The sequence below is a fragment of the Trachinotus anak genome, unplaced genomic scaffold (genome assembly GCF_046630095.1).
Source record: "Trachinotus anak isolate AG129_WGS33_773 ecotype Australia unplaced genomic scaffold, CSIRO_AGI_Tana_v1 ptg000014l, whole genome shotgun sequence".
NCBI classification, from domain to species: Eukaryota; Metazoa; Chordata; class Actinopteri; order Carangiformes; family Carangidae; genus Trachinotus; species Trachinotus anak.
Window position 1 is genome coordinate 8,904,499 of NW_027273865.1, and position 26,313 is coordinate 8,930,811.

The window sequence follows — 26,313 nt, forward strand, 5'->3', positions numbered from 1 at the left end:
GACCTTAATGCCTCCTCTCAGCATGAATTATAATAACTCTAGTGATTCATGAACAAATTTCAATGTGTCAAATACTTAAATATCAAATGACAGCGACTGAAGTTTCCTGAGGAGATGAAGCCAAAGCCCCAATCACCTTGCTGGGTATGATTTTATTTTTGCCAGGCCGGTGGAACTAGACAGCATGAGTCTAGTGTTCGCTTATCTCGCCTCACTTCTTCTGTATTCCACAGAGGCCACTCCATTGAAAAAAAAAAGACTGTATCAGCCTTGAAATATATTGGTTGAAATGAGACACAGGAGAATTCTGCCTCCTTCTCTCTCTGATCTGATGCTTTTCTCAGTGCATGGAGCCACTCTTTAAAGGCCATCACCATCTGGTCTATGGCAAACTCTGTGAGAAGGCTCTGAGTGGTGTGTGTACTCAGTTCCTTGCCGTCTCTGCATATAAGAGGGAAGAGGATCAGATTGATTAAAGAATCAAGGTTGGTAAACTAAAATGTGTTTGTATTCCTAGGTGTGTGCACGCACACAGGAGGGTGTAGTAAATATCCGCACTTGAGTGTGGATTGTGTGCTGTTGTCGTGGCCCTGCAGCGTTGTCACCTCATTGACACAAATCAATAGTGACACTTCCTTAGAGCAGGATGGCAGACGTTGCCAAGTGGCAGAGAGGCTGAGAGCACACTGACCTATAGGCACTCCTGCAGCTCTGTCATCTCCATCAGTGTCACAGAGCAGGTGTGTGTAGTCACCAGAACTGTCATAGGGCTGTTTCGTTCCAGCCTGGAGTATCTCCATCCACACAGTTAAATAAACACACATCCGTAGCAACAGTGAACAAATGAATATTTGGCTAAATGTGGAGTGCAGGATTTAAAATCCAGCTCAAAAATTCTGAATAAAAAAAGAGGAGCAAAAGCAGATCAATAGTGCACTTTCAATGACAAACATCTGCAAAAACCTAGAGGGATAACATTCTGCGAGTGGGGCCATTAGGCTGTTGTGAGAACAATGAAGCTGTCATGACAAATCCAGAGCTCTTCATTGCCACCACATATTTAGAGATGACAGAGGATGTCAGTGGCTCATTTCCATAGTCGGCAGGCCTGACTCCCCATCCAGTGGCTGATTGTGCTGGTGTAAAACCTGCTACACTCCAGTGACTCACATCATTGGACTCCCCAAGACAAGATGGCTCAGAATCTGCCGTTTCCTACAGAATCCCCCTCCATCTCTCCCTTCCTCACGTCCAGAATGCTGCATCCGAGAGACAAAATGCACCGAAGAGAATGAGGGTACAGTTTCCTGACCAAACTAACCATGACCGTCACACCAGACAGCACCGGGATTTAATAGCCAATCCACAGACATATGGTGATATTCAATCTGGAAGCCCAAATTCAATATAGCCAACTTTTTAGACTGTTGCGAGTTTGATTTAGCCACATAAAAATAATTTACTTTCCCTATGGACAATCATCTAGCGTGGTGCAGGCCTATGTGTCATGCAGCAAGTGAAACGATTTTCTATCAGCCATCTTCTCATATTAATACAGCCTTATAATTGCCTTGCACAAGATCAATAGAGAGCAGAGTGTAGTTAACTTTCAGCTTACCACTGAAAAGGTCAGTGTCATAAATATCTCAGTAAAAGAGAGAGAAGGAAACAGCAGACAGACAGGGAGCTAACCAATAGAGAGATTGGAAGATGCACTAAGACTGCAAAAACAAAAGAGGGGGGGGGGGGGAGGGAGAGAGAGAGAGAGAGAGAGAGAGAGAGAGAGAGAGAGAGAGAGAGAGAGAGAGAGAGAGAGACACGCACGAGATGAAAGCCATCAGAAGAAAAAGTCACTCTCCTGTAAAAATTAGCTCATTACAATTTTCTGCGAGTAATAACACAAGACCCACATAGAAAAAAATCACATGGCAGATGCAACACGTACAGGCGGGAAAAAAGGGTCTCCAACCTGTGTTAATCGCACTCATTAGAGGTTCTCTAGAGTTCATGACTCCATGGACAACTCTGCTGAAGACTAATGAGCGCTGAACTCAACCCTTAAACCTCACTTAGCATCAATAATTCAGGAAGCTGAGGCAATTAATGCTTAACAGATTCCAGGTTTTGCTTATGAAACACATTCATTACCCATTATAGTATTTCAAAAACTGATGAGACACCCCTTTTTTTTCCCTAATTTCTGAAAAACTGATTTAAAAGAAAAAAAAAAAAATTCTTACCTTATAACAACACACATATTCAAGCAGTTTGTGACATTTTGGAGGATGGATGTGTGGTGTTATTTTAATTTGCAAAATAAAGTCATCAGCCATGCTCAGAATAATAAACAAAGAAAAGCAGACAATAGAGGTTTGTGACAGGCAAGCAGCCAGGCACTGTAAGGGCAAGTGAGAGGAAAAGAGAAGGGAAACAAGGGAAAGTAAATAAACAGGGTATGTTAAGACAGCATGCAGGAAGAGCTCAGTCAACATCTTGTGAACGCTGTAGTTTCTTGAAGATACAATGCATATCTCCGTGGCCTGAAGAAGCTGACTCCGACCCACTGCAGGACTATAATACAACTGTGGAGCGGAGAGTAGCATTGCTCTTCTCGGCTTAATTTCTGTTATAGTGATAATCTGGTGTAAACTCTGGCACAACATCTCCACTGTTGGGCAGTGCCATTGAGTGTTTGTGCTGCAGAGTTGCCCTATACCCTCAACTATCACACAGTATACATCAAAAAGAAAAATCCACCTTTAATAAAATGCTTTTGGCAGCGTGCCTTACATTTGCCATTCGCTGGAACATTTTTCTCTCTCCCACAGATAAAGAACCAAACCTATAGGTAATTTATTTTTCTACATCAACAATGCACATGTGGCTTGGTGTTATTCCCTTAAAATCAGAGAGCAAGGCTTTCATTTATGCATTTGCATTTTCTCAACCAAGTTCAGCAATCGCACTGAAAAACACAGACATTGGCCATGACCGAAGTAAATTGTAGGAAAAACAGAGTACAAGAGGCAGAAATACTAATTTCTCCAATACCACAGCGCCACTAAACTACAATGCAATGAAGAGTTTCTTTTAAGTAAAGAGATCAAATCATAATTGACCAGACACTCTTCATGATCTCTGTATTGAGGTTTCTTTCCACTTATATAGAATAGAACAGAATAGAATAGAATATTGTGATTATACAAAACTGTATATGCACGCGTAGCTCACATCCTGGATGCGATTTTAAATTTTGTTTATTTCTGTCTATTTTATCCATTTTACACAAATTAGTGTCTCTCAACAAATCACAGTTTTCAAACTTTTCAAATTTTATGACTTCAAATGTAGTGAGTTTACAGTTTCCTCAGGAGGTGTCAGTGTAAAATCCTTTAGTAACAAGTTTCAACAAGAAATCTTGACAGAAAAAGAGGCGAAGACGAAAGAAACTCAAACATGTGTATCTGCACTGACTGTTAATTTGAAATGCATTTACTGCCAAAATTTAAAGGTGTACTGATTATAAAACTGGCTTAATCGTGAAGTAAGTAATTCATTACTGTGGTCTGGGTTAAAAGCCAACTGGATTTTAGTCAAAACCACCTCATTTAGACATTACATAAGAGATAAGAACATTAATGCCCTGGATCTACTTACTTAAAAAGCTGTGCTTGGCAGACAAGACATCAAATTGTCTGACTCAGTTTCAAACTTTAGACTTTTCTCTATTCATTAACAGTTACTCTTGTATGTATGTATGTATGTATGTATGTGTGCCCTAAACCATTTGCAACACTGGTCATGATCTGAAACTACTTCCCATTAAAAAGTTGCTTTCACTGAAAAAGTTCTTTCTATGCATCATTATTCATTACTGTGACTCATCTACTGTGACACTGTGCAAATAAAACAGCATTTTATCTTTTTCTCTTTGGACTATGGGCCTGAAAATTAAAGGAATTGACTGAATTTATTGGGCGAGGCAGCCAAAGGCCTTAAACCTTTTGTATTATTGTGTCTTGTTTTTTATGATGTTATGATGTAAACTGATTTGGAGATGAAAAAGAGGAAGAGGGATGCCCTGTCAGTGTAATATTTCTACATTTATAAACTAATTTTATTGGCTAACTGAAGAAGTGCTCTCCTGTCGGCTAACATTTGTGCTGGCACTGTGAACCTACAATGAAATCCCGGTAAATGTGTATTTCTCATTCCATTTTTTGATTGTGCTGTTGGGAAGTTATGCTACATTCAACAGGGACTTATAGCCCTGGGCACTGATGGAGAACGTACACATGCATGCAGGTTTTCAGTCTGAATTCATACTGTAATAGTGCAGCAACAATGTTCAGGAATGTTGAATGTTTTCTCTTCCTCAGGCATCTAGGTAGGTGATGTTCTCCAGGGTTTCAGCTATCTGAGCTGTTGAGATGTAGCATGTTGATGCAGCGCAATATGGCCAGAGGAATCACACTGCTCTTTGTTTGTTCTGTGTGTATCAATGTAGACATTTATTATCATTTTATTCAGACTTAAAGAAGACTTCACTCTAATCAGATTTGGCCTCCTTTATTCCCTCTAAGGAAACACTGTACTTCTAATACCTTCTAAAAGGTCACCAGCTCCTTTAAAATAAACAAGCCAGTTATACCTTTTGATGTTCACTGTATTGTTAAAACAATTGAAATTCTGACTTTGCTTTATTCATCTTATGAATTCCTGCCCATAAACAATATTCTCTGCAGGGGAGCGTAGCTTTTCTGGTGTGACAAAGGGAATTACTATGGTGGTGCCAGATAGTGCAGCTCCATTTTTCAGATGGCTCTCTGTTTGTATTTCCTCTCTGTGCTGACGTGCCAAATGAGCGCATTATGAAGTTGCTTTTGTGTGCTCTTGCGTCTGTAGTGACCCAGTTGAATGAACAACAGGCAGAGGTCCAAAAAACTGGCTCCAAACTCCTCTGCAGGCTCCCGAAAATCACACTCAGATGGTGATTGTATGAGCCCCCTGAAGCATGAAAGGCATGCATGAGATCTTTTTATTTGCTCTACTTATGAAATTCCTGGTTGCTGTCAAATCGATAAAGAGATGGGACTATATTTGTGAAAAAGTCTGAGGACCTCTGAAGATTAATTTTTCAAGGTAGGCATCAGACAAAAGACTCACTCACCATTTCCATTTTATAGCAGTTGCTATTTAAATTTCACACCACCTACAAAATTCAAGACTTACTATTCATGATTATATCAAGTGGTAATGTATTTCAATCCTTTGAGCATACAGTTCTCTTAAAACTGACACGCTCAGTAATAGTTCATCCCTTTGAATGCCACCCAACATTACAAATTAGTTCCACTGATGCAGACAGATCAGATCAACACAAGGACAAAGTTAAAAACACACACACCAGTTCTATGAACAACAGCTTTGAACACAGGTTCAGTCAAAGACAACAACCAAATTCATATAAATATCAACACGTATACAGTATAATATATAGTAGTCTTTGGTAACACCTTAAACTACAGCCTGAAAATTCAAATGTTATGATTTAGTATGTATGGGGTACCAATAAAGTACTTCCTGAGTACTGGGAATTTGCTGTTGAATAAGAAGGTAAAAACTTTGTGTTTAAGAGAGACTTGGACATAAATTACACTAAAAGTATCAACTTCTCGTTAATGATTGTAGAGTAACATATTTTTGTTACTGTGTAATGAGACAGGAAATGTCGTTCATGATATTACTGATTATTGATTACATTAATTATGTATCTATTATATATATTGTTAATTTATAAATTATGATATACTTAGAAATAAAATTATCTTTGGAAAATTACATTCTAAAAAGCTTTTTATTGTTTCTATTAATATGGTATTTATGACAAAGATGATGTAAAAGGACACAAAAGACATAAAAAATAACCCTGTTGATCCTCTGTCTTTGCCCTAATTATTTAATATGTACTGGGTAATTTCAAAAACTTAATTTACACCAGGGTCTATCCTAAATGCTAATCTGTTACTCCCCAATTCCCCTTGCTTCTAATCTTGTTCCTAATAACATAAAAATAATGGAAAAAGCCAGTTATAATTTCTTAAGGCCTCATGTTATATCATCAAATATCTTGTGTTGTCTGACCATCATTTAGAATTTAAAGATATTTAGTCAATTATCAAATAAGACAAAATAAAAGCACCAAACCCTCACAGCAGAAAAGCTGGAACCTGGAAATATTTTCCATTTTCGCTTGAAAAATGACTAAATTAATTATCAAAACAGTTACACAATTTTCTGTCAACTGACCAACTGATTAATCAATTCACTGACTAATCGTTTCAGCCCTATGCCCCATATGTATAAATTATTTACACTTCAATTCGCAGGTTGTAACAAAAATTGTTACACAATTTTCTGTTCTTATTTCTTACTTTTACAACAAATTAGACAAAAAAATGAAGACTTACCCAGTTGATTGTTGTGGATGACATGCATATCATCTTGGCTCTGAAAAGACAGAGAGACTTTAATAATTAGAGCATCAAAAAAAGGAATTGAAACACGTCTTCAAAGAATGACCTACATACATCCACTTCTTTGTTTTAACAAAAGATGTAGAAAATGGCCTACGTGATGATGCTAAGTTTCAGCAAAATACTCATTTCAATTACATTTCCTCTTCCTAATCACTAATTAAGACTTAATGTAACTAAATATGGAAACCCCTATGGGTTATTTGGAGAAATAATGGGCGATACTCCACGTCATTAGTCCTTCCTAATTGTGTGGATTTTGCGCCTGCAGCATTTAAGCTGTGAGCATTCAGCTCAATTAAGGCTTTGAACACTGTTCCACCTTCCGAGCTGTCAAGTACACGCGGCAGACCATGGAGGGATGAGTAAATCAATCACAAGCTGAGCAAACTTTGAAGAGCTGTCTTTTACCTCCATCTTTCAGAGGAAATCTTTCAGTCTTGGGAGAAGGCAAGAGCGTGCGAGTTCTGGCTGTTTCCAGAGCTCTAGAGCGAGAGCAGCAGAGTATTAATAGATAATGACAAACCAAGGCCTGTTTTGATTTATGACTTCCTCTAGACTAACAATCATTTCACTGGCAAGCTGTTGCAGCCTTCAGAGAGCTTAACTAAGTCATAAATTCACTCTCAGCGGGTGTGGTGCAGTGGTTACAGGGAATCACAGTAGTTTGGTGGCACTTGTGTGAACTAGCCTATATGTAATCCACTAAATCAGCACATTCAGAGGATACCAATTTCCATAATAGCAAGCAACCTATTAATTTAGCCAATTTCCTGCCCATGAACAGCTTCCTGCAACCGTCATGACTACACATCACTAATCAAGTTCTTTGACCTGTAGCAAGAACATTTTCCAAATATAGAAATTATAGTGGAAAGGTCACCAACTATAAAGATATACACAGAGATGATTAGTGCATATGTTACACTCTGTCTTCTCTTATTTTTCCAGGTGATCAGAGATAGAGGCAAATGTATGCACAGGCAGAGAAGATCATATCAGGGTGATTTAATTCAGTGGGTACAAGACATCAGCTTAATTGGACTCAGTAGCATTAGTCATGCCCACAAGGTTTCTGTCTCATCTTATCACACACTACTCCTCTGAAATCATTTCCTTAGCTGAAGAGAGAAGGCACCTCAAGGAAAAAGTGCATCTCGTAAAACAGGAGAATCTTACTCATCATCAGATAATTACTCATATAAAAGCTTTCAAACTCGGAAATATATATAACGTAACAACAGGTTAATGTAGAGGGAAAATTACTCAAAAGAAGGAGGCATTTCTAAAAACAATTAAGGAGTTAAGGAGGTTTGTCTGGTTAAATATGGTTGTTGGTATGAAGAGTGTCAGGTGCGAAGTTTTTCACTCTGTCTCCTCCAGCACAACACAACTCTCAGGCAGGGAGGAAACAGTAAATCACTACACTGCCACAGAAAATATATCAAGACCTCCAGTGTGATGAATTAACTGATTGGTGAGAAGTTACCGCTTATACTGATTGTGTGTGTGCAATTGTGTGTGCATGTGTGTACATCATGTGTGCATGTGTGTCTAGTACAAGATTTTAGATGGCACAGAAAAAGACCTGATGTCTTGTGACAGGTTTTGATGAGGCTTTAATGAGAAATCTCTAAATCTAGCTGAACTGTAGAAACTGTGACAGTTGTATGTCAGTTTGTAATGTCCTGTGTATTTGAGGAGTTGAGCTGTTGTTATAAAAATAATCAGCCTCCTCATTCATTTCAATTCGACCAACACTGACTTTGGCAGAAACCGCAGGGTCATCTGGCAAAAAGAGCTGCACCTGGCGCAGGTTTTTGCACAACATCACACAGCAAGACATTGATTTGGCGGATTAATTACACACAGGTACACATTCTTTATACTGTACATGCCTTTTTACTGTTACTGATTACTGTGAGCATGGGGAGCTGTAAGTCTTGTTTTACAGTATTAGAAACTGAACTGCTGTACAGTGTTTGGTCATCTGTTTACCATTCAAACTCATGGATGGATTACTCAACATGGACTTCTTGGATCTTATTTCATCCTGTCACCTGTACCGGTAGCACCACAACACCCCCCAATGCTTACCAATGCAATGCTAGTTTTGGTTTGAGCACCTGCTTACGCTGTACAGGGATTATGTACTTATTTTACTTTTTCAAAATGACTTTCCATTTCCAAACATTGACAGATATGACAGATCTAGTATTAATCCCCAATATACAGCAGATGAGACTTAAATATCTTGAAATGATTTCACATCATCTTCAATTAGCCTGTCAACGACAACTCTGAAGAGTAAAAATGGCTCCAGAAATTCTGAATCATTTGGTTTATCGACAACATTGTCATACATTTACAGAATAAAACATGTCAGACTTCATCACAGAAAGAAACAATTAAGTCCTGGATTTACTTCCATCATTGTTCTTGGTGTTTACAGACCGATCTATAATACAGATTTATATACGACCAATAGTCGCTTTATTGCATGTTGACATTTTATAAGATGGATTTTTCCTTTGAAGGCACAAACTAGAATGTAAAAATATGGTATTAACAAGGTGAATTCATATGACCAAAAACTTACTCAGTGGGCTTTTAACAAAACACCTCATTGTAATTCCTGCCCCTCGGTTGCACTTCATAAAATCCCAGCAGTTGAGTGACAGGAAGGCTACAAATCTTTCTCTGGTAAATGATCTAATATTTTGCAGCAGAGTGAGCTCAGATCAGGTCTAACATCATTTTCACCATTACTGGGAGACAAATTATTCTCAGCTCACAGAGCTCGGCTCTTTTTGGCCTTCTATGGTTCTGTGCACAGGTAACGCTCTCCTTTATCCCACCTGACAGCAGGCTGTCAGCCATTTGCAGCAGGAATCAGACACCCATAGGTGTTAAAAAGGAATTGCTATGAGTCTACACTGTCCATCTGAAGGGGTTAGCTTCACTATCCCTTGAGCACTTTTGATCTGTGGCAGCACAGCAGTGTGATGCAGACAGACAGAAAAATTGTGCCTCATGTAGCTTAACCTCAGAGCAGCACTGCAGTGAAGGCTTTCTCCGCTGATACGTACATGTGTAAACTCCTCGGGAATGATCCTCACCCTACTTAATGTGACTGTTGTGTAGTCAAGGACACCTGCAAAGACAACTCTTTGATCCCTGCCTGTGATTTGGAAGCTCTCCACATACATACACGACCCCCTGCTACATCTCTCAGTCCCCGAGGGTAGCGACGCTCCACTGATGTGAGTGACCCGTCAGGTCACATTAGCTTTCAGTTCACTGATGGCAAGAATGATTCAAGGTTGCAGGATTTTCCGAATTTGACATGTTAGAGGAAAATGTGCGATGTTTACAGACGCTGGCTGTCAAGAAAGACTTTGAGCACCTTCTGTGACCCAGGGGTTGAACACTTAATGACATAATGACTTAATGACTTGAAATGTCCGCTTCCTGTGAACATCAGAAGGCTATTCTAATCTGTTTTTTTTTTTCCATTTTGTTGACTTCAACTGAAAATTAAGAGGAAAGAAACTGCTGATTCCAGTTCATAGCATAGGCACAGAGACTCAAAACTGACAAGCGAAACTATTAACTCACTTTTATTTATTTTATTATTATTGATGTGCTCATCTGTCACATAAAAAAAGAGGCATTATCTTTCAGTTTTAGTTTTAAGGATAAGACTGGTGTTATTCAGTATCTTTGTAATTGTCAACAAATCCCATGAAAAGGGACACTCTTTCTTTTGATTATTTGATAAATTATTTAGTCTACAAAATGCATCTCATAACTTTTCAGAGACCGAGCTGACATCTTCAAATGTTTCGCATTGTTCAACCACGAGTCCAAAACCCCAAATAAACACAGCAAATCCTCACATTGGAGAAGCTGGAACCACACGTTTGCCGTTTTTATTCACTTTCACTTAAGAAATGGCCAAAGCAATTAATAAATTATCAAAATAAATCCAGAGTTTTGGTTTTGTTTTTTTTCTCTGACAGTCAACTAATCAAATAATTGTTTCAGCTCAGGAAAGGACCAAAACCAACACTGAATTTATCAAACTAACAAACAAGATTTATGTCTTCAGTAGGAGCCAATGGTCTTAGGCTGAAAGCTGCAGACAGAAAGCAGTCAGGAAGTATTGATAGATGGTCTAACACGTTGCTGGTTTTGGTGTTTTCAAAAGATTTGAAGGAAAATATAGAAAATCAACTCACTTAATCATTAAATTTGAATTGATAACTTGTTCAAATAAACCAAAGGACTAAATGTAAGCACAGAGGAAGTAATCAGTGCCTGTACCTCCTGACAGACCAGTATGAAAGAGAGGAATATACCATAAATCTGACTAATGTTAGCTAATGCTAGTTGACATACTGTCCTTTGTACTATGCAGCTAACCAAGATAAATGACAAAGGGTAATTATATGCATCCAGTCAAGGTGACTTTAACGTATAATTAACTGGCATATAATGCAGTGGCTATAACGCTGGTTGGTATCCATAGCAACAAGCATCCACCCATCCTCACTAAAGTAGCTGCAAACACTGAAGAAAAGCACAGTGTGCTGTCTACATTATTTTAAATGACAAACTTTTCATTTTAGCCGCCCGTTCTTTCTCTCTCCCTTTGTTTCACACACATACACACACACACACACACACACACACACACACACACACACACGCACACACACGCACACACACACACACACACACACACAGAGGCTTAGCTTCATTAATAATCCAGAGTGAAGGTGAGAATAAAAGACTAATGTCACTGCATTTAAATTTCACATTTGCAATGTAATGTAATTAGCAGGATAAATTCATTTTTGTCTGGAGACACACGGCAAGTCTGAAAAAGGTTCTCTGTTTTCCACAATGTAGCGAGCAATATTAAACATTTGCCAGGATCCAGATTTTGTGTGCTCATATTGGTAAGTGCAGGTCTGGTGAGGTGCACCTGCTGTATCACTTTCTTCCTCCTCTAATATATATCTTAGCTGCCTTTGTTTATCAGCCTTGCGACTCTAAATGTTCAAACTTGTTCTGCACTGATGCAAGAATACGTTGCACAGAGTTTGTGGCATATGTTTTTCATTTCTTTAAACAAATACAATCATTTATTGCCTCTTAAGCTTTGATAAGGTTTCTATTTCTCTTCTTCTTCAGGTCCAATTCATCCAGTATTAATACCACACTTTTGTGTGTTATTCTATAAAGTTGATAATTTCACACGTTCTCACACAGTAAAACAGTTCAACGGGGGCATTCCCACTTAGTTAGACTGTTCACAGGGGGATTCAGCTTTGTTTTTCTAAGCACAGGAAAAACTGATGCCAACAGAGGCAACCAGACCACAAAAAATTGTTGACAGTGGTCCAAATCTGGTTGCCTGGGGCAACGGGGCAATTGTTGTTGTCAAGCCCTGCTGTGGAAGTTATTTAGGGTCACAGTATGCTCCCTGTTCTCTGCATGAGATGGCTGATGGATGTTTTTGACCAGATTTTAGCCACGAAAGATTGAAAAAAGGAGATTGGTCACACAAGAAAACATTATTCCAGCCCTTGCCCTGACTTTCTGGATCATATCTCAGGATTCTGGACTATCTGTTTTACCTTTTCATGAGCGAGATACTGTGTTGTACAATGGTGTAAATATGGCTTGTATGAGTCAAGTGAAAGGGTTACAAAAGGCCTAATTCTGCATTTTGTTGATTTTTGAAGTGAACAGAAGTAAAAACAAGCCCAGCAAGCAGACATAAAAAATCATCTTCATTTTCAAATGTTCATTTTGGCAGATATCATAGCGTACACACACTTTTTGTGGATGAAAACTTTTGTGGAACCACTGAAAACAACTGACATCATCGCACCATATTTGCATCCTGCCTACTGTCGGTTGGTTTCAGCCCTTTATCCGTTTGCTTCTCTCCTACTCTCTGTGCTCACACAGTATTTTATTACAGCAATATTTCCAGCAAAGCTGTTTATTTACATGTTTTTCTGTTTCTGTTGTCAGACAACAGAACAAGTTCGAAACAGTGACTCAGTCAGCACATTAAGAATCATGTTAATTTCCAAGCCATTTCTAAGCTTCGGCTTAGAACTGCTAAAATCCTGATTTAACCGTGATATTGTCTGACAAAATCACCAAACACATAAATTAAAAACCAAGACTGTGCTGTGATTTCAGCTATATTTACTTATCAAATGATCACTCAGAGAGAAAGTTAAGCGACAGAATATCTTTCAGCTTTTGTCTGGGATCCACAACCGTTTCAACTACTGTATTTCCTCAAAAAGTGACTGGGGTTTTTATTTACCTCAACTCCAGAATGGAACAAACCTTTAGTAGAGTTATTTCTAATTCCCTCTGTTTGTTATGTGTAATTTGTCATAGCCATATTGTAGTGCAGATGCTTGTTTTCATTTGCTCCAATTTGCCATGTTAAAGCTACTGCATTATGTGTTAATACAAACTTAACACTTCTTGTAACCATTTCAAATTAAAAGCCCTGTAGCATTTCAGTGAAACCCTTAATCTCTTAAATGGGCTTTTATTGCTGTGCTGTAGTAAGTGTATTGTGTCACCTCCGGTTGGTGGCATTTCTGTTCTTTACATGCTATTCAGATCTGCTAGTTACTTTAGCTTAGCAGTTACCAATGGCTTCTCTCCTGATAAAAGTGGTTTATTTGCCGTTATGAAGGTTGAAGCTCAGTGAAATTGAAGCGCTTCTCCACTTCCTTGTGGCTTCCGAGTAGCCAGGAAACCAGGGAGGTTGGATGACTGCTTGTAACAAGAGGTGTAGCCCTAAGCCCATGGCATCCATACACGGTCCAGCCATGTAAAATTTTTACACAGAGTCTTGTTTGAAAAACAGTCTCTAAATCTAGCGACAAATGCGCCAAGTTGGCAACACTGCAGGCTGTAAACACCACCTTATAAAACCTCTTTGCACCACAGCAAAAGAGCAATGGCCAATGGAGAAACTCCAATTTAGCCAGCTGACCAGTGATGGAAACATTATCATTCAGTCAGTCAGGGACATTTGCGATTATAGGGCTGGCCCCGCTGTGCAGTCCAGCCAACAAGCAGTGAAGGCTACATCCACACTACTACGTTTTCATTTTAAAATGAAAAGAATCTCCATCCAGATAAGCGCTTTAGTTCTGTATCAGAAACAATCTGCGTCCATACTGACACACCTGAAAACGCATATATGTGTGACCATTCATGGACACAGGGCATGGTGCAGGTGCAGAAAATACTATGAAAGAGGAAAGCAAAGGCAGTTGTAGCGTTAACATGCAGAATTTCAATGACAACAGCTGCTAGCAAAGACCACAAGGTCAGTAACACTTATAATTCCTGTTTTCACTACTGGTAGCCAACCCAATTAGGGAGCGACCAGATGTGTTTATATCATCGTTTCCAAAGGTCTCCGTTTTTGTCCGTCCAGACCACAATTCAACCCCGGTGTTTTCAAACTAAAACGGGGCCAGCAGAGTTTCCAAAACGCTCCATTTCCGAGGCAGAAAAACTCTGGAGTAGTGTGGATGGGAGGTGAAAACCTAGAGAAAGAGATGCATTTTCAAATGAAAATGTCATAGTTTGGACATAGTGTAGTGTTATCTGCATAGGAAATGACCAACACTCGGATATGCCATTTTGGTCTTATCTCAGAGCTCTTCAGCTAATCGATGCAGATGATTGTGCCTGACAAACTGCTGGTATTTGCAGTTTTTGTCCACTTGCAGAGAGCTTATCAGATGAACATTGGCAGCATCCATACAGGTTTGTAATCTCCGAAAAAGAATCTGTCTCCTCTGCTGCGATAAGGTCACTGCAGAGGAGCTGAAGCAGTGATTCAGACATCGCACTCACACATCATCTCTTCAGCTTGATTTTTGACTGCCCAAGGAGGACGATGCTGGAGAACAAGCAAAGCTCTTTTTCCATGTAGTGACAACTATTTAGGCTGCAGAGACAAATTTAAACACAAATCTTTGCAAAATGATGTTTGTCATAGAGCACGACAGCCTACAAACGACAGAGAGGATGATGTTGAATCAGACATGATGAGTTGAATTGGGTCGTTAAAGAAGGCAACAGCTCTTTTCTTTGAAGACTGGTCATTATGTCAACAACTGAACTGCACTTAAGACTGAGTGCAGTCCACACAGAGATGAAGATCTATACCTCTCAAAGAACAATACTTAAGTAGATGGTGATGCTGGCAAATAAGAAGTGCTCATTTCTCCTACTGGGGTTACAAGTTTACAGAGACATGAGTCAATGTAAATCTGGTATACCTGGGAAGTGGAGTAACAGTATTGTTCCTGTCCGTGAAGCACACCAACACTTTTCCTGCACAGCCAGAAGATGATTCCATGAAAGATTTTGTATTATATAACTAAAACACACAAAAATAACTCACAATGACTCACAAAGATCTGCACTTTCAATTAATTTAGCTGTATTCGTTGTGCTCTTGTCTAAAGCATACAACTAGTTGTCTTTTTTCCCCACATCTAGGAACATGGCCTGAAGGTGAAGCTGACCCTTTCAGAAGAAAGCTTCCTGTTTGGTCCCCAAGATTTCTTTTAAGTGTCCTCATGTATCATTAAAAAGTTCAAGTTATTTGTTGACTTTGCAGGACTCTCAGCAGGAAGTTTGTGAATAATTTCTCACTCTGTGTAGTCCTGCATCCATCCCCTCACTGTTCAGAGTCCTCTGGGTGCAGGAGATCAAGGCAACTTCTGCTTACATTAGCAAACTTGTACTACACTTGTTGTTTAGGCTGTTTATAAAGCCTGGTAGCGGCAGATACTCACAGTACCTGTGCTTGCCTTCAGCAACTTCTCCAAGTCAGTCTAAGTTCAAACTGATGCCAGTCATCAGAGGCTTCAGGCCGTCTTCAAAGGAGGAAGGTAAAGCTGTGATACATATGCAAGCCACATACTGTGTTCAAAGACAACTACTGAGAATTAGGCTGATGTTTACAGCTGCTACCATGTTCCACTTTACATATCATAAGCCTCGTGTAGCAATGTTATATGCAACAATATTGATCAAAGCAGGGTATGTAACATTTCTGATATTTTCCTCCACTGGAAGGGAGCAAACAATAGAGTCACAGTGAAAGGTATTTATAAGATGTATAATGTGTTGCTGTGAATTTAATTCTACTTGACTGTTGCTGCTTTGCATTCTGATATCAGTGTTAGCCATATCACACACTACAGGAGCCCCAGCAGATTAAGCCAGATTTTAATCGTGGTGGGATGAGCTCAGCTGTTTGAAGTGAGATGGGGAACCCTCTGTCATGCAGTGCCAGATGTTCTCTGCTGACCATTTCTGATCAAACAGTGGTTTAAAGGCCCACATTGGTGGTTTGATTCCATTAAATGCAAAACATGTACACATACAATGCAGTTTACATTGCCGACAACTCAAAAGCTTCCAAAGCACTCTGTAATGTCTTCGGTCCATTAACATGGTTTTCAAACCTTACTAGGAAACCAACAAGCAGATACACTACTTTTTAATGATTTTTAGTGGTTCTGTAAAGATGAAATAGTCCTAAAAAGTCTAGCTTTAGTTCCCTTTTTTCTTCTTTTTCTGTTGACTCCATTTCATATCTTGACAATCTTGACAGTCTCGACCATTTTTATAATAAACAATCTCAACACATCTTAACATCTGAACAGCTTTAACACCTCCTTTTCTCTTTCTTTCCCTCTTACATCACACTCCCCCACTTATTTCTCCGACATTGTCTATTGTCTTGTCTCTCCCCGTTAGTGTATCTCACTCACTGACACCCGCAGCGATGACTGGCTGAGTGGTGTCACATGACCAGTTCTGTAAAGTCTAGAAAAGCTGTGCTGGTTAAAATAGCAACGCTGCATCAAAATTTAATGATTCTCAATAATTTATTAGGTTATAGGTTCGAGATTGAATAGGACAGCTTTTGGATATGGATCTGAGCCTGTATTCACAAGGCATCCTAAGGCTAAAAATAGCTTGCCGATTTAGGAGAAACTTCTAAAAATAGCCCCTTAGTGCTGATAGTAGTAGTCTGAGAGAAGTTAGAGGTAGCTGAGAAGACCCACACTAACACACTAAGACTAAAGCACAAAGAATTATTGAAGGGCTGCTGTCACCTACAACAACCTGGAGATCCCCCAGCTGTCTGATCGATTCACAAAACAATGAATTCGCTAGGTAGGCCTCACATCTTGGAGCAATTCATACGATTCCCTTTAGATGTTTGCCAGCTATAGAGAAATAAAGCCAGCTACATGGCAACTGCCGGTCTACCCAGTGTGATCCGTGCAACAGATGAAACGCATGTAAAAATGATTGCACCATCGCAAGACAAGGATATATTTGTAAACTGGAAAAAAAAAAAAATCACACCATCTAGACTTTGTTGCAAAGTGGCAAGGAGCCACACGCGATTAATGGATCTTAATGGAGAGTGGCCTGAGGCAGCTGTGTGAAAGGATCATATTCATAATGTATGTCCTGTCACTTGGTGAGGGACAGTGGTTACCCTAACGACTGCCCAGACCACAGCCACAACAGGTGCAACAAGTGACTAATAGGCTCTATTAGTTTTTATTAGTTATAGTTATTATCTATAGTAAGTTTTAATTGAGCTTCTATTATATATTTTTTTTCCATTGAGTGAATTGAATTCAAGTTTTTATTGTAAAATAAATTTTTTCCCTTTTTCATATAGATACATTTTGAAGAATCCACTACTTTTGTAAACATTACGTAATCCAAAGGCTAATTAGTCTATTTCATTTGTATTTGTTTATTTCTGTGGGTTTTTTCTGTCGTCAACCAATCGCTATTGGTCTAGAAAACAAGCTCGTCCATGGAAATTAACATCAACCACAGCAACAGAGTCGCACCCCTAGTCTCAACAGCTTTGTGAAGAGGATTTAGGAGAAAACCTTTAGTTAGAAACTTTAAGTGCGACTTAGGAGTACTCATAGTGGTAAGATCAAATGCTTTGTGAATATGGGCCCTGGCCAGCAGTCTGCCTATTAGTGACCTCTGAGCTAAACCATCAAAAATACCAATACTGTCTTTAACTTTGAATCAAAACATTTGTAAGTGTGATGCCTTCCAACTATATAAACTTTTAACCCACAACTAACTCTGTACAGTTGAGAAAAAATCATTCATGTTTGGTGTGTTCAACAGCAGCATTATGGCTGTTGTGCACTGAGGCATGAATCAAAATCATTTTGGATTTGGATTGTCCATAGTATGAGCGTATAATTCTTGATTCATTGCAACCATGCAATTTATTTTTTGCTTGAACAGTTTAAAGCTACACTGACAAAAAAAAAAAGGTCCCACATACACAACATTGCTAAATTGTTAGAAAGTCACTAATCCTCTGCAGGGCAATAATTCACTGCTCTATCAACGACTGGTTTATTTTAAGTGTGTCTACTTTTAATTAGAGTCCGCTAATTTATAAGCATATGTTGCAAAATGCTATCTATGTAAATGACTACCAGGCCTCCCACCATGGCCCTGATGTAAATTCCATGACTTTCCAGAACAAAAGTGGAGCACTCCCATGACCTAGAAATTTGTATTCCTCTCTAATTTGTTAATGTTGTCCCTCAGCTCAGGAGATCTAAAAGAAAAAAAACCTGGCTGCCACTGTGTAGTTGGGCTTGGTTGTAGAGAAAAATCACACAACAAACATAACCGAATACAACAGATGTCTGATACAAAGTGCAAAACTGCCCACGCTCTGTCTGGGAAACACCTGTCAAAATGTGGCGATGCTGGAGAAAATTCAAATGCAGTGGGGAGCCTTGATTCTGAATGCATTAAGAAATATATTGGACGAGCAAAGCAGACAAGCTCCCATCATGGTCCCATGGCAACCATCCAACTCCCCCCACTCAACTCTGCACCCCCCCATCCCACCCCCCATCGAGCACTCACAGGCATTAAAAGCAACATGTCAGGGTCAAGAGCATGTGACAAGACAGAAATAATAAAAATAAACTTCAGGATCTTTTTCTGACAGAGTGGCACAGTGGTGCAGTGGTTAGCGCTATCACCTCACAGCAAGAATGGTTCTGGTTCGAACCCTGGGCCTGGGGCCTTTCTGTGTGGAGTTCTCTCCAGGTACTCCGGCTTCCTCCCCCAGTCCAAAGACATGCACATTAGGTTAAGTTACTGTGACTATGAATTGCCCATAGGTGTGAATGTGAGCGTGAATGGTTGTTTGTCTCTGTATGTCTCTCTATGCCTGTATAGACTGTTGTCCTGTCCAGAACACCCTCACCCAGCGTCAGCTGGGATTGGCTCCAGTGACCTGGTTTGGATAAGCGGTATAGATGATGGATGATGAAGACTTCTACATCCAAGTACTGATGTATTGTAACAGTTTAGACAAAGGAGAACTTCATAAATCCGTTTTTTTAATATCTTTTTTTCCAGCACATTAGACTTGACTTTTATTCATGATTATGTTTCCATTGTTAGGAAAACACTGCTCTTTTCTTTCCCTTAATGGTTTTCTTCTCCTGAATGGATGCCATTGAAATCTTTTCTCTGTCATTCTGACAGGCAGCTGTCCCTAATCTTTTTTTATTGAAGAAAAAAAAAGCTGGAGACTGTGTGATTGTGCTTTGACTGAGTATCCCTTCTTGAAGGTACATCGATAGTGCTGCACAATAATCTGAAGAAAACAGCTTTATGCAAACTCTAACCCCCCTTTTTTGTTCAAATCAGAGGCCATTATCTCAGTGTACTTTGCATAAAGGCAATCAGGAGGGTTTTTTTTCTCCCACTCAGATCATACAGGAGGATTAGTTGGTGACAATTTCTGCCTAACATTGTTCTGTGAGTTAAATTAAAAAGTAACTAAGCAAAAGGGCAAAACTTCCTTGGTAGGAAAAGAAGCAGCTGACACCAGTAAATAGGAAGACAGTAATTTCCCATTTCTGTGATGCTAAGCACCTCTGCCAGGAGGCTTACTGTCAACATCTCCTCACACCAATGAGAAGTAGAGCAACTGAACATGTTAATTATTTATCGAGCAACTGCAACTCCAGACTAAGGAAATGTAACAGCAAGAAATTATCTTGCACTTTAGAAAAGAGCAAATGGATTTGTTTGGCAGAGCAAATTAAACTTCTGATCTGGCAGCTGATAATCTCTCTATCTAAATAAAAAACACAGGGTTGTTTACCTCAGTCGGTAAGGTAATTAAGGCTTTAATAAGGGAAACAGGAAATAAATAATTAACATTAATTATCAAGAGAGGAGCAACAGCACAAGGCTCCAGCCTCATTTGCAAACTGGAAATAAAGTATCACACGTGTCAACTGTTTTTCTTACCTGTGAGCCTTTTCCTGAGGCGCCAGCAGCAAGGGTGACATGAACTGCGAGAACAGAAACAGAAATAAAATATTTTAGGTAATGATACAAACAGAAAAGAATCTTTTTAAGCTGAAACACATGCTGAAGAGCTGCCATAGAAAGGCACAGCTAAAAAGAAACCAACCTGATTCAAGTTATTATTCATGAAAAATGTATGAAATTAGAAATTATATTTATTAAAAAGATATTTCACATACAGTAAAAGGTAACTCAGAGCGTAATTGTGTAATGTAATTGTGCTGAGTCTATGTTGGATCTGCGAGAGTGCGGTGCACCATTCATCTATCTGGGTTTGTAATTAGAGCACAGAGAGCTTCTATCCAATTACATTGCCATTGATTGTGAGACAAGAAAATCTTTGCAGAAAGATTCCCAGGATTTCAAATCAATATGCCCAAAACAGCAGTGTCACTGAGAATGAATTTATACACAGGTTTATATTAAATCAGGCTGCCTGCCCTCAGACATCAGTCAGCTTTAAATCTGACTTTAATTAGGTGATAGAAGTGAGAGAGAGTTAAATTTCCTCTCCTGACTCGCTGCAGCAGCCATTAGAGGGCAACTGAGAGTGTTGATTAAAACCTAGAAGCAGCAGATATGTTTTCTAGGAACAAGCCAGCTGAAACTCCTGCTATAGAGCACTAGTCAATATACAAGACGCACACAAAAAACCCAAATATAAATGTACATATTTCATAAGATATGTACAATTTGTGTGACTTTTCTCTTATGACCCAATCTCCAGTAATTTGGTCCGATATTAATTCCATCCATTGCAAGGGAACCCTCCTCTTAAATTATTCAAAGAGCTGTTAACTTCAAAATGCGAGCGTGTGTGTAAAGCCTGGAGTAAAGCCACCAGTGCAGCACCAATGAACAATGTAATGAACCTAATTATTTTAGTCATGAAAGCAGCAGAAAACAACAATGGATGCGAGGCAGTTTTAACGGTCCAAATTTGCCAGCCGAGGCAAAGAAATATGCTGTGTTCCTCACAAAAAGAGGGCATCTTGAAAAAGAGCAAAAAATAGCCACATTAAAAAGGTGGAGACTGCACCTCAGGTCTTTACTTGTTTTCACCGAATGACACGGAAAATTTCAAAGGAAGAAGGTCTGATGTTCATACACAATTTTTATGTTTCCCTGCATCAAAAACCTCTTTTGTTTGTTGCTGCAAGAGGACACAGTTCACTGCAGTTTACAGTTAATAGAGTGTTTTTGTGATGAGGACAGCTCAGAATATGCCTACAATAAGAGAAAGTAATGAAAGAAGTGGGGAGGAAACACAAAAGGGCTGCTGCTGATTCTTCAGAAAGCCAGTCCTCTGAAATGATAAATAAACAAAGACACAACACAGCGTTTCTGCAACAAGCAGAGGCTTCTTCATCAAATTTTTCAGCAGATTTTTGTATTTCTTCAACAAATTTTCTGCACTTTAGAATAACACTACATAATATTAGCAATATTAAAAATGATGTTGTTCATATTATCTATTATTGAACGAACTTTTAAGTGCTATAACAGCTCAGAATAACATCTGTAGCTCCATGACAGCTCAGCAAATTTTATCTCCGGATTAAGGCCTCGTGAAATGGTTGACAGTTCCACAACATGTAAGTAAGTGGACCTTGAGTGGAAATAGTTCAATTACTGTACCAGGTTAAGAATGAACTTCCTACCAATCACAGAACATATGGAAAAAGAAAATCCTTTAAAAAGGAGCAACTTAAGACACTACATTGTGCAATGAGGGAAATATAGTGGTAATTCATACCAACTTCACAATACATTCTGCTACATCTGCTGACCGCCCCCCCCCATCTTTCCATGGCTTACCCTGGAGAGAGAGAGAGAGGCAGAGACACGGGGAGAGGGGGGAAGGAAAGGGTGGGGGTGGGGGTGAAACTCTACATAATGTCAGGAGTGCTGATGGGAGCACCTCCATCGCATCGCCTCCTCAACCTGCATAATCAAGTCTGTTGTTTCCAACCATGTTTTCAATTGAGCCGCACAGAGGGGAACTAGCTCGCTTTGATTTTAGGAAGTCTGGAAATCATTTTACATGATGAAAGCTCTGAATGGTTTAGCTGAATGCATTTCAACAAGCTACTCAATTTACATTGTCACTGTAATAAAACCAGATGTCCAATGCAATTAGCCGAAAAAAACACTGCGTTCATAACAGTGGGAGGGAATCAGGTTGGTTTGGGTGTTTCTCATCAGACTTTAAATCATCTTACAAAGAAAATGTGTATAGTGGGTACATACTTTTTACAAATTACAAATTTTCTTCCCTCTAATGAACTACTTGTCTAAAATAAAAAATCTTGTTGGATTCATAGTAATTAAGGAATGATTTGTTTGTTTGACTGCTGGTTGGTGTCTGACTTAACTTTCAACCCCATACAGGGTTTAATGGGCACAGAGAGTGCAGACAAAAATGAGACACCACATCAAAGTACTGTTAAGTAACTAAATCACATTAATGAAGGCAGCTATGCAGGTGTACTATATTAATTGAATGCTAATTAGCTGTCAGTGTGAGCTTTAGAGGAGCTCTGATAATCACCATGTTCATGCAGAATCCAAAGAGGCTGAATGGTGAAGAGGCCGAACTACACCTTTACTGGTCTGGAAAAGTTATTTAATGTGGCATAGACAATAAACTCTGAATGATGTCAGCTTCACAGTACTGCTAGTTAGGGCAGGGCTGCCATCCAGGAACCACTTCTGAGACAGTGCACAAACATCCCCAAGATGAAGGCCATTAAACCTGGATCCGGCTCTTACCTACCCTCTTCTAAAACCACTGACAGCAGCTCCCAGCTCAGGAGTTCACATGAGAACACTAACCTGCATGGCACCAAAAGGCATAGCGGGGCTCGTGACACCTTCAGCAAGCCAAAGTAAAAACAGTGGAATCATTTCGTTTTCATTTTTATCTTGCTTTATTCATGCAAATGCGATGATTGCAATGTTTTTTTTTTTGCAGTCAGCACAGCATACACCAAGTACTGTCTGTACAGAGTTTAGCAAACTGGCAACGTATGTACTGACTACACCTGCCTCCAGAGCCCAGCATATCTAGGAATTATGTTCATATTGGATCATTTTACACCTTGGGACTTACATCCACTGGCCATGCTCAGTGGAAATGCAGGAAGTAGTTTGCAGAAATTACAGTGTGGAAAAAAAAACAAGGAAAAATAAAAATGAAGGCACAGCGTCTTCAGATGAAATAATATTATTCATTTATTCCTAAAGCTTTTTTAACTTCTGCCTCACTAAAGACCACCAGTCGGATCAGCCAGAGACATGCACCTCTTCCTTCTTCCTTTGTAAACAGCATGGTGCGAAGGTCAGGGTGGTGAATGGGCTGGCGGTACAAATGTTTATTTTAACCACATCCACCTAGTTACCAAGAATTTTCATAATATTGTTATTAGATGAAACGCGTCACTGAACCTGCTCTAGGGCTTTGCAGAATTGTTGTATGGGTGATCTTGTCTGGCGATAGGGTTTGTGTCTGCAAAAATGTGACAGCTCAGCCTCGGACCGATCTCAAAATCTTATCAAGCTTCAATTCTTTCTGTTATGACCCCTCAGATTTATTCTTGTCTCTGCGTATTCAAAGGACGAGGTCATACAGTGCAGTGAGATACATTCTGATCTTATGCAGGTACTGAGGTCAAGACACTTGACCTCAGTACCTGTTACCTTGAATAAGAACAAGATTTTGCTTCTTTTTAGTGTGTGTAATCATTCTCCTTTTAAAAACTGTGTGTTCGGTCTGAACACATTCAAATAAGAGGATAAGTTCATCAAGATTTGCTACTCTGAGGTTTGGATTCCACTCTCTGCTCTTGTAATCAAAAATGACATAATACAGCATTAACACACTTGTTATTGTTGGTGGAAAATCTGTACAGTTAATTGCAAGATGCCAGTGTTTCTTTCATGGAAAAAAAAAAAAAACACTTTGTGAGAACACAGGCAGCAAATGCTATTATAACAAAAGTAGCTCCTCAAAGGACTGGCACAGATGGCACACAGTTTGTGCTGCACATGCAGTTGTAATAATGCACCTGATTTGTGTTTTTGAAAACTGCTCTGCAAACTGTTAGGCATGCAGGAAGCACAGGCATCATCTGGCATTGTGTCATATTAAATTTAAACTTTTTATTCCCACCCAAGCACTGCTAGCAGCCGTCCAGAACCCACACTGGCAACTCCTAAGAGCTTCTGGCTGGAGCTTTCTCTTTACACAAACTTTTTATTTAAATACAGTTAATATCCATTTCTAACTTTAATAGGATGGTTTAATGTGCAGCTTCCTCAGATGTTTTGAAAGTTGCTTTTTAATAAAAAATATCAATTCACACCATTTGTAATAGTTATGGTCATAATTTAGGAAGAAATGACTGTACTAAACAAATTGTTGTATGGTGTCTGCAATACCATAAGTCATTCATTAACTGAGCTACAAATATATATCTCAGCAGACAAACTGGCCTCCTCTCAAATTTTCTCTCTAACATTCGCAACTGGGACCACACTGCAAACAACAACTTCCAAATGTTACTATCTGTAACTAAGTAAGTTTGTCATTTTTATAAGTTGCCTCTACCTGGCAGAAATACCATTTACAGGGAAGGTGAAACATTACTTTGTTTTTAATGTTCAGTTTGGTAAGTATCTCTCACATTTACACAATATGGATAAAATCCTGTGTATGTAATTTTATAGTCACAATATCAATTTTAAAATATACAGTGCCTACGGAAATCATCATACCCATTTGAAATATATTGCTTTATTTGTTATATAAGTTGAAATCAAAACCAAGTAAAAATAAAGAGATGCTCTAGATTTGTTTACAAATTGGCAACAGCTCTGAAAAATATTAAGAAATGCAAAACTAGAATATCAGGGTTAGAATAGTTATCAGTCCCCCGCTTTAATACTTTGTAGGGCCACCTTTTGCTTTAATCACAACAATCAATCTCCTTGGCTATGTCTCTACTAGCTTAGCACACCTAGCCTGGAGAATTTTTGCCCACTCTTCCTTGTAAAATTGTTCTAGTTCAGTCAAATTCTTTGGTGAGCAACAATGGACTGTTCTCTTCAAATCCATCCATAGATTTTAATCGAATTTAAGTCAGGGCTCTGACTTGGCCATTCAAGAACATTTTCATTTTGTTATCCTTAAGCCATCGCATTCCTCAAGAACTTGGATGTATTTGGCAGCATCCATTTTCCTTTCAATTCTGGCCAAATGTCCAGTCCCAGCTGAAGAAAAACACCCCCTCAACATAATGTTTCTACCACCACGTTTCACAGTGGGTATGGTGTTCTTAAGGTGGTGTGCTGTGTTTCGTTGTCCCCTAACTTAGCGCTTGGAGTTCAGTCCAAAAAGGTCAATTTCGGTCTCATCTGACCATAGCACCTTTTGCCACATGGCATCTGAATGTTTCAGGTGCGTTTTTGTGTGGCGCAAACGAGACTATGTGTGGTATTTTTTCAGAAAAGGCTTCTTTCTTGCCACCCTGCCATACAGGCCAGCTTTGTGTAAAGCTTGTGAGATTGTTGTCACATGCACAGACCGACCAGTCTCAGCCATAAAGAGTTGTAACTCCTTTGAAGTTGCCGCTGGCCTCTTGGGCGCTTCTCTGATCGATGACCTCCTGGCTCGGACATCCAGCTTGGGTGGACGGCCTGATCTAGGCAAGGTGATGGTTATGCCCACTTTTTTATGATGCTCTGAACAGTACTCAGAGGAATAGCTACAGCCTTTGAAATCTTTTTGTAGCCTTGTCCTACCTTGTGCTTTTCTACAGCTTTATCCCAGAAGTCTTTTGAAAGCACTTTCTCAACCACGTTGAATTCTTTGCAGTACCATGCACTTCTAGCAGTAGAATCTTTGAGAAACAGCTGGTTTTATTCACAGCAAATTGTCAGGTTGGGCAATTAGCCTGGTGTTTGATTTGGAAGTTGATTGGATGCACCTGAGCAAGTTTATAATGGCATAGGGGGCTGTTCACTTAACCAATCCAGGAATTTCACTAATTATTTTATAATACGTTGTCCAGAATTTTTTAAATGTTACTTTCACTTTGATTACGAGGGTTACAATGTGTATATACAGCTCATTACAGTTAGACGTCATTTATTTTCATTACCATGGTGTAATGTGGCAAAAGGTTAAGATTTTCACAAGGTTTGATGACTTTCTATAGGCACTGTCTCATGAACATTTTTATGGGAAATCAGTTGGAAAATTGTTATTGGATAAAATAACCAGGCATCCGTGTCCATTGTT

The 26,313-nt window shown here is 39.2% G+C and overlaps 1 protein-coding gene across 1 annotated transcript in view; it reads right to left on the reverse strand.

The window, feature by feature from the left end:
* b3glcta (beta 3-glucosyltransferase a) overlaps positions 1–26,313 on the reverse strand; it is a 61,066-nt gene that overhangs the window by 30,769 nt on the left and 3,984 nt on the right. The window contains exons 2-3 of the mRNA XM_071496590.1: positions 19,953–19,996; positions 6,471–6,510 (exon numbers count right to left, since the gene is read on the reverse strand). Coding sequence (XP_071352691.1) covers positions 6,471–6,510; positions 19,953–19,996 — 84 coding nt within the window. The remainder of the gene's footprint in view (positions 1–6,470; positions 6,511–19,952; positions 19,997–26,313) is intronic.